This window comes from Benincasa hispida, chromosome 8, assembly GCF_027475165.1.
Source record: "Benincasa hispida cultivar pf3 chromosome 8, pf3_genome.v1.1, whole genome shotgun sequence".
Taxonomy (NCBI): domain Eukaryota; kingdom Viridiplantae; phylum Streptophyta; class Magnoliopsida; order Cucurbitales; family Cucurbitaceae; genus Benincasa; species Benincasa hispida.
The window spans coordinates 53,742,426-53,751,853 of record NC_143485.1 but is presented as its reverse complement, the minus strand read 5'-3'; the positions used below and the strand labels follow the sequence as shown (position 1 = coordinate 53,751,853).

Sequence of the window (9,428 nt, the reverse complement as noted above, 5' to 3'; positions counted from 1 at the left end):
TCTCCGCTTCTTTAGACTGCTCCGTCCGCCTCCTTGCCTTCATGACCTCCAGAACAGCCCTAATGGGTCCCTCATTGGAGTCTTTTGGGGCAGTCTCCTTAGGATTCGAGATGGTGAGGGCCATCCTCTGCAAAGCCGAAACTAACTACGCCTCCGACGACAGGGGTTGGTTTACTACTCCTGCTTCCGGCAACCCCCCGTCCTTCTCCAAGTGACTCAAGATGCTCACAAACACCTCTTTATCTTCTTTTCTCTTCTATTCACTCTCGGTTGGAGGTAATGAGAGCGCCACCTTAGGTCTGGTGGCAGGGGCACTCTCCGGGCTCGACCCCTCTCGGTGGGTAGACGGTGTTGCAGACACCGAGGGTTTTCGCCGTGGCTTTCCAACGATTCTGGGAGTTGGTTTGGGATGGGCGGTGAGGTGGCGGCTAGAGGCGAGGAAAGCCGCCTCCCGCGCGATGGCAGGGGCTTGGGAAGGGGATGATGGTTGGGAAAAATAATGTGACGACTGTTCGACCATAAATTCGGTAAAGGGAAAGAAAAGGGCGGTGATTTTTTTTTGTGGAAGAAAGAGCAGACGCACGATCGAGGTATGCAACGATTCTGGGAGTTGGTTTGGGATGGGCGATGATTTTTTTTCGTGGAAGAAAGGTTTTCTCGAAGAAGAATGCAAATGAACTCCAGACGAGGTTGTGGGCGGGGGGGGGGGGGGGACTTTATAGGTTGGGGGCCTAACGCAATCGGTAGTGCGTTGGCAGGCTTTGGTAATCCAAAAAGCCTGTCACGCCCCTCCCTATTATGACATAGTAGGCAAGGACATCCTTTCGTCTGCTATGTAATAATTCACCTCGGGAGCTGAAACAATCGTACGATTACCTTCTCCATGAATATTTTATCAATTTTTTTATTTATTATTTTTGGAGGACGGGCACAATGTATATCTATTAACACAAGACGCATCCGTCATCGCAATGCATACCTGACATTGCATTATATCACCAACATCGCAATGCTTATCTCAAAACCATAATGATAAGACATTATGGTGTTCACTCAAATCATTCATTCAACAGTTCATTAAAAATCAATGCAATCTTAGACTAAAATGGAATAAATTCAATAAAGCAGGGAAACTAATTCAATAAAGCAGTAATAAAGCAGTAGTAAAGCAATAAAGAGAGTTCATATAGATGTTGTTTGAAAAGGTTTTCAACATTACCGCATAGGCGAACAAGCTTGCCTGGTCAATGTCACCTTTTTATATTGCTCCTTCCCACTTGGTCCCGATGCTTCCGAGTTGCTAGGCAACGTACCAGGTGTTCTGTTTCTAAGTTCGACCGCAAGCTGCCCGACTTGTACCTCCAAAGTCCTAATGGAAGATGCTTGCGATTGCATGATCGCATTATTCTTTTCTATGTATTGTTTGAGCAGTGCTTCCAAGGATGATGAATTGGATGAGGTGTTAGATGAAGAGGGTTGGTTGTGTGGTTGTCTGTTTTGAAAATTACTCTTACCTTGACCCTGGTGGTGAAAACCTGAAGGATTTCCTCTATTCTCGGAATGATTGGTCTGCATATTTCTCTGGCCTCCCTATTCGTTATTCCCTCCCCAATTGAAGTTGGGATGATTACTCCAACCTGGGTTATATATGTTTATGAATGGGTTGTTATGGATAGAGTATACTGATTGCTGGTTTGACGAGCAGACTTCCACTGAATGAGCCTCTCCACATTGTATACAACTTACTGCTGCCACTTGCGTCAACGAATTGGCTTGCATTGCACTCTGAGAGAAATTTCCTTGATTTATAGCCATGGTCTAAAGAAGCGAGGTTACTGTGGCCAACGTGGTCATTGTATCCGCTGGTACAATGGCGCTCAGTGTTTTCTTTCGTTCTATGCCTCTCCCAAAAACTTATTGAATGATTTGTTTTGTCGAATGCGGCAGACGTAATGCCACCGCAAGGACTGATGATGTGTATGATATGCATTGCTTAATCACGCTTCTAGATAATATATGTGATACTACGCTTTCAAATAATGTATGCGATGCTGCTAAGATGCGCTCGTAGTATGCGTTCATGTAGTATATGCGTATCACAAGTTTTCTTGCGTTGGAACCAAGTATAATTCTACCGCAAGTTTCTCAGAGTGATCTGAGGTCGAACACGAGGATTACGATGCTAGATGCGATATTGATGTGATACATGCGACCAAAAACAAAATAATAATGTGTTGTATTTGAAAAGTAAAATGTGGCGACAAACAAATAAATAAACAAATAAATGAATAAGTGTAAAGTTATGCAAGTGTATGAGGGAATGCGATGGCAAGTCTTGTGAAAGGTTTCAGAAAGAGAACGGGTTAAGGGAAAGGACATCGTAAGTTTGTCAATCCTGTTGAGGACGCAACTAAGGTTCCGCCTTCCCTTGGCTTACACCTCTCAGTGACTGGCTGCGTTCCCATATCTCTATGGTGAACAGTTGCGAACACGAGGTGGTTTCCATCTCTGGAAATACTTCTGCTTTAGTTAACACATTCTATCAACCTTCTTTCGAGAGGTGGATTAACATCTTCACTTCTGCACTCACAGATGAAGATGCCATTGAGCATGCGTTAGCTAAACTTAGTTGTATTCTTCAACATGGATTAACTTACTCATTTAATCCTTCCCCCTTATCCTGGAGTATTAGTTATATATAGTGAAAGAATTGGACGATGAATGTATGGTGCTGAACAAAGAGATGAAGATGAATATGATAATGATATTAAAAGATAAAGATAAAGCGTTTGTTACAGATAGGTAAATGAAAGATAAAAAATGAATAACAGTTGATGAACAGAGAGTAAGTACAAATAACGACACGTATCAATGTCTTGACACGGATCCTGATTGGAGTTGTTTTGCTTGCCGGTGTGCAAGAGGAGTGAGATGGAAAAATTCCTTCTCAAGATAGTTCCCCAAATAGAAAAGATCCTTGCACAGAGCTTCTCTTCGGGATTGTGAATGAATTTCTGGTTCCTGAGACTTCCTTTCGAACTTGTCTCATCTATCTTCCCGGACTCTCTATGAATGTCTCTTCACACCAGCCTCTCTCGGATTCTCTATCAATGTCTCTTCAGACCAGCTTCCTTTCTTTGGTGTTGATGTAGCTATTTATAGACCTTAGCACCTCCTTCGTCAGTGGTCCCGTTCTAAAAAGTTACTTTTTTTGCCAAGGCTTGGTGGAAACGTATGCTCTGCTCCACATTCAATTTGTCAGATCGTATAACAAAAAAGCTATACAATTTCAGAAATCCTCACGAATTCGGCGCTCTTTTTATCCACGGTTGATCGTCGCATGCGGTGCGAATCCGTTGCTCTTTTTGTTCTCGATCGACCGTCGCATGCGGTGCGAATGCGTTGCTCTTTTTGTCCTCGAGCGATCATCGCATGCGGTGATACCCGTTTCTTGCAAAACAAAGACTTAGACAACCCTTTTTGCCATCGCAATGGGATCAATGGGTGTGTTTCCGACATTTTATAACTTTTGCATTTCTAAGCCAATTTCTATATATTCGACGCAACTTTTTCCTTTTTTTTGCTACATATTCTAAATAAGATGGTATAAATAACTTGTATTTCTACAAGTTATCAATAACTAATCAATAGTAAGTCAACCCTTCACAAATCGCTCGTAACTACAGCAAGGTCAAATTATCGTTTTACTCCTGTAATTACATCTAACTCCTTATGTACCACATATCCCTCTAATAAATAAACAATTTATAGTCTAATTATAAACTAATCCCTTTCGAGCTAGTGAGAAGATGAGCCTTAATATTCAAGACTCAAAAGAAAACTTTAAGAGAACAATTCATCTACTTACCCTAATGACGAGAATGAGTGAGTTCCATCTTATGTAGCTATGTTCCCAGCTTCCTACACAAACAAATCCCTAAAATGGTAGGCTTATTGAGCCGTTGAGTCCGACCACTCTCACCCATACAAATTAAAGGATTGTCCTCATATATAGGGGTTCATAACTCACTTTCAAGATTGAAGTTGAGTTACCTATGGTCATCTTATCAAAATATTAATCTCTTTAGTCAACGATATTATAAAGAGAGATTAATCATCTCACAGTCTGATCTTATACAAATTCCTTATATAGGATATCCCCTCTCACATGTCTCCACATGAACGATAAGGATCAAATCGTTTGTAACACTTTACAACTCTTGTAGCAATTACAAAGTGTGTTGCATCTGTAATGTCACCAGGATAAACCACCAAATCTTATCTATATACTACATACCGTTTAGGTTATTACTTGAATATGATCCATCTACATATCTACCACATACTGTTTAAGTTTCATAAAATAACCTTGGATCTTTCTTGAATGGATAAAAGCATATAAAATAATCAACTATTATTTCAAATAACATATTAACTACGAGTCTTTAGGGCATACATCCCAATACAAATGACTAAACAAACTTATAGATGAAGTTGTATTTATAAAGTTTAATTTTCAAAGACAAACTTGAAAAACCAAATAGTTTTTAGTTTTTAGTTTATGAAGTGTAAGCTTAATGATACTTTCTCCCTATATAATGCAACAGAGTTGAGATTACGCCACATAACAAAACATGAAAAGTACTTCTTTTAAAGCTGAGAACTATCTAAGAGTTGTTTCAAATAATTCAAAAAGCTCTCTACACTTTTCACAATACGCTATTCATAGCTTTACAATGAATAAAAAGAAATAACTAATCAAATTCTTGTTACTCAGTTAACCACTAGTTGATATTTTTTTGTTTAACTGTTTTTTTACGTTTGTGTTTCATCCCTTGTTTTTAAAACATAATAGTAGGGACTAACTATTAATATAGTTCAAAATTTTGAAATAGAATTGAAAACAATTAAAATTTATGATTAAATATTTTTAATACAAAAATAAAATTTAATTTAACTAACTATCATTTTTAGAAAACAATTGTAGGACAAATTGACTAGAAAAAATAACGGGTGTGGAATTTAAAAACATATTTCAAGAAGAATAATACATGGTGCATCTTGGATTGCACTAATCTTTTTTGTAACTAATCCTTTTCATTAAATTTTTTAAAAAAACTAAAAAATATTAACAAAAGGAGAAAGGATTTGTCATGTGGCTAATTGTGGTTGGGCAATTGAGTGAGTTGTATAAAAATGCATAAACTCGAAATACACTAACTATTTTTCTTCCAAAAATAAGATAAGAAAAATGAATCCCTCATTCTCACTTTTGTTTTTTCTTTAAAATAAAATGTTATAGAATATTCTAGATTGACATAGACAAATTGTGAACCTCAATAGAATTGGTTCGTGAATAAATGCAAATCCCAGTACGTTCTATATTGTGAGCTGATGGTATTGGGTTTTATGTCCTTAAACTCGTGGTATGTAAACAATGGAACTTATTCTGAAAATTCAATAAAGTTGTTATTGAATAGATTTTTTGTTTAATAGAAATCCAATAAACCTGAAAGTCCTTTGACTATTGGATGATTACTTGAACTTTATGTAGAGATATAAAGGTGGATCAGGTTCGAGTAAATAGTCAAAATGATCCATAGTATATGAATAAGGTTGGGTACCTTATTCTAATAACACTATTCGATATGGCCCACTCTGTAGTTGTTACAAAGAGTTGTAAAGTACTACAAACGAAGTGATCCTAATTCGTTCATGTTGGGACATGAGGAGTGTGAGTGTCTTTGTGCAAAAGGGTTTGTACAAGATCGGACCATGAAATCAGTCACTCTTACTTTATAACAATGTTTACTGTTTAAAACTGACTATTTCAAAGCGATGACCTAGGTAACTTGACCTTAATCCTGAGCTAACTATGAACTCCTGTTTATTTGGAATTATCCTTAGATTTGCATAGGTGAGGGTTGGCTCAATAGCGTTGGCTCAATAAACCTCCCATTTCAGGGGTAAGAATGGATAGATAGCTGGGGACATAGGGTGCAAGACGAAATTCACTCCTACCCGCTTTAGGGATAGTAGAGAGGTTGTTCCCTTAAGTGCTAATTTTGGGTCTTGAACAAGGGGCCCTGCCCTCTCATTGGCTCGAGAGGGACTCGGTTTTGTTGATTGGATAAAAAAATAATGGTTCATTAGGGGATCAGTGGGGACTTAAGGAACAAGAGGTAATTTCGGGGGTAAAATAGAGATTTGACCCAACCGTTATTACGAATAACCTATGAAGGGTTGACTTATTAATCATGATTATATCGAGTGGACATAATATATCTATAGTGAGGGGAGTTTAACTATGGGTTTTAGTGGAGTGACCCATTAGTTAACGAATGTGGGTTAGATCGGTCTAATGAGTTTAGTCGATTAATCTCGGATCATTGGAGCCCATGATCTGTAGGTCCACGAGGTCCCCCTACTAGCTCGGAAATGGATTAGCTCTAGAGTAGCGTGATAACTTAATTTGAAACGTTCAAATTAGAATCAAACGGAATTGGAGAATATATATTTAAATATGATTTAAATATATGAAGATGATATGTGTAAAAATTATATTTAATATTGGATATTAAATTAATTAGAGTTATTTAAATTGTTTAAATAATTATTTATTAATTTTATTAGAAAATTAATTTATAAAATTAATAAATTTTGATTTTAGAATTAAAATATGATTTTAAAATCAAAATTAGATTTTGAAAATAGAAAATAACACAAAAAGGAAAAATGTGATTTTTCATCTTCATCTTCAAGTTGTTCACAATGAAACCCACTTCTTCAACCTTCATTTACTCCAAGCATGAGTTGCACCTCATGCAACAAATCTCTTTGCATGATAGTCTGCAATATATTGAAGAGCTTGAAGTGATTTTATAAGGATGCAACCGAATGAATTTTTTTGAAAATTCGGGTACAAGAAAGTGTTATTCATTTGGATTGTTGCAGTGAGCTTTCTCCAAATTCCCATTAATTTCAGCTTATTTTGAGTCCCACAATTCAATCTAGAACACCAAGAGAATAGTAGGGAAGTTCTTGTGGTGGTCTACACAAAGATTTGGAGGAACATGCAGCTGGAAATCAAGATTTCAACATTTTCTCAAAAGGTATGTTCTTGAAATCCATTAAACTCTATTTGAGCATGTTTTCGTTTATGCCAAAATTAATCAATTGGAGTGCTTATCGATCCTATTCGCTTCCACTGCGTGTTGGTATCTCTCCAATAAGTGGAGCCCTTTATCCATGAAGAAGATACAAATTTAACTTTAAAGAAAGAATTATTGCTTTGAAGCTTAGTAGTTAACTACCAAGAAAGTCTAGGATTCTATCCAGAGTAGAGTGCTATTATTTGCCTTTTGAAAAATTCAAATACAATTATTGAGAACATGCACTTGATCATAGCATGCATTAAACTAAAATGAATTTCGAGGAGTTTTGAAAGGTAAAATAAAAATGCTACGAAAAAATGAACTACAAATAGGTTAAAAGATTATTCTCAATCAGTTGATGGAGCGTCAATAGGTGCAGGCTCAGCACAGATGCGAGGATTTTGTTTTCCACTAACGATAGGATTTACATTTGCACACTGAGATGTGATCGGTCCTTGGCTTCCACTGTAACTGAGGTCAATATCAGCAACTTCCACACCCTCACATGGCACACTTTTACTGCAAACAAGTTTGACTGCAACTGGAGTAGCGGAAGTGCCTTTTATATTCTTGAAACTAACTTTGCTTATCTTAATTTTCGAAGGAACCTAAATGTTAAAAAAAAAAATATCAATGAAATATATATAACTCAAAGATTGCACTTTTTTAAAAATAATATGTTTTAATACATACCTTTCGGTTGCACTGGTTCCATGGACAATATTCTTGGTCTATGATGATAGGATTGCTGACATTAACCATTTCAATATCTTCAAAATGCATGTCAATGGCTGGGAATGCGCCAACGGAATCTGGCCATGTCTTGATCCTGACCCCATTTGAAGTATTGATCAATTTGCATTTTTTCACCGTAACTCCTTCCACGGCTTGTTCCTTGCTATATTTGCCCAAACTTCCAATGCTAATTCCATGTCCTGGTCCGCAAGTAACATCACTAATGGCTATTTGTTTGTTACTATCTCCCACAGATATACAATCATCCCCGGTTTCGATTTTGGTATTAAGAATGTTAATCCCTTCTGAACTACTCACGTGAATTCCATCGGTGTTGGGACTATTATCTGGTGCAGTAATTGTCACATGGTCAATGGTAAGATTCTTGCAGCCCAAAAGATTGATATGATAGTTCTTGCTATCCAACGAAGTTATGTCCTTCACTATTGAATTAGTGATGAAATTGAACTTCAAATTCTGCAATCATTTTATACAAATTAAACATAAAACTACTCGTCGTGTTAAAATATTCATATGTTGCGTGAGATTATGCGCTCTTAAATTATAAACGAACATTGAGCCAACAATAAAAAGCAAATATATTTACAGTATTTACCATCGGAAGTTTGGTGCATATTTTCTTTAGGTGGCAATCATTCTTTTCCCAACCTGTTTTTCCTTGACCATCTAAAACTCCAGTACCTGACATTGTCAATTGATCAACATATTCCAAAATGAGCAACCCATCTCCTTTTGGATCAGCTGGAGCTTGTAATGTCCCTTCAATTTGAAACTCAATAGAACTTTTGCAAGGGCCGTTAAGGTTAGATTGACTTAATTTGTAACTTTCTTTTGGAATCAACACTTTACTTGGAGTGGTGGACGCACATGCTGTCTTCCATGCAATTGCCAAAGCCTGTAAATTAAATCATTGTATTTGATAAAAGTATTTTGTATAAATTAAAATGGTTTATCAAATTAATGTACAAACTTACAGCTGTGATATCTACATTAGGTTTGGCACCAAACGTTGTGACATCGAAAATACCACTAGATTGACTTTTAGCATTAGACACCAACAATAACAACAATGGTACTAATGCAAGAAAGTTTGATCTCAATCCCATTCTTTCCATTTTTTTTCTTGCAAATTCCTAAACTTAGAAGTGATTGATATGAATGTATTAATTTCAACTCATCCAACTCTGTTTATATATATAAAGAGAAAATAAAAATGATTGAAGTTCTCTCAAATATTATTAATTAACTAAATTTGTCAAAAATAAGTGGGTGGTTGAAGTTAAACGCTTGTGTGCCTATGATTAGTTTTTCCTTAAACATTGGACGACTCATTCTCTCACACTCACTCTAACAAAATTCATTCCTTAAATTTCTTTCGGACAAACATCAAATATGTATGCATGTCCACACCGCATAATGTGCAACAAATGGAGAAGAAAATTGCTTAAAAAAAAGTGGAGAACAAAAAATATTAGGAAGTATAGATTTGAATAAAAATTACCCTTCAGATCGATTATT

The 9,428-nt window shown here is 36.5% G+C and overlaps 1 protein-coding gene across 1 annotated transcript; it reads right to left on the bottom strand.

Annotated features, from left to right (window-relative positions):
• Positions 1 to 7,501: 7,501 nt before the first annotated feature.
• LOC120083758 (exopolygalacturonase-like) lies at positions 7,502 to 9,022 on the bottom strand. The gene is made up of 4 exons (XM_039039617.2): positions 8,885 to 9,022; positions 8,506 to 8,805; positions 7,848 to 8,366; positions 7,502 to 7,762 (listed from the first exon to the last, which is right to left on the bottom strand). The coding sequence occupies exons 1-4, from the start codon at positions 9,014 to 9,016 to the stop codon at positions 7,502 to 7,504; spliced, it is 1,212 nt and encodes a 403-aa protein (XP_038895545.2). The 5' UTR covers positions 9,017 to 9,022.
• Between the last annotated feature and the right edge of the window lie 406 nt (positions 9,023 to 9,428).

What these genes read in the sequence shown, in the direction of transcription:
- LOC120083758 (XM_039039617.2), bottom strand. Translation starts at nt 9,016, where the DNA reads ATGGGATTGAGATCAAACTTTCTTGCATTAGTACCATTGTTGTTATTG. An exon ending in TATGCACCAAACTTCCGATG is followed by an intron (nt 8,367 to 8,505) that starts GTAAATACTGTA and finishes AAATGATTGCAG; the next exon opens with AATTTGAAGTTCAATTTCAT. An exon ending in GGAACCAGTGCAACCGAAAG is followed by an intron (nt 7,763 to 7,847) that starts GTATGTATTAAA and finishes TTTAACATTTAG; the next exon opens with GTTCCTTCGAAAATTAAGAT.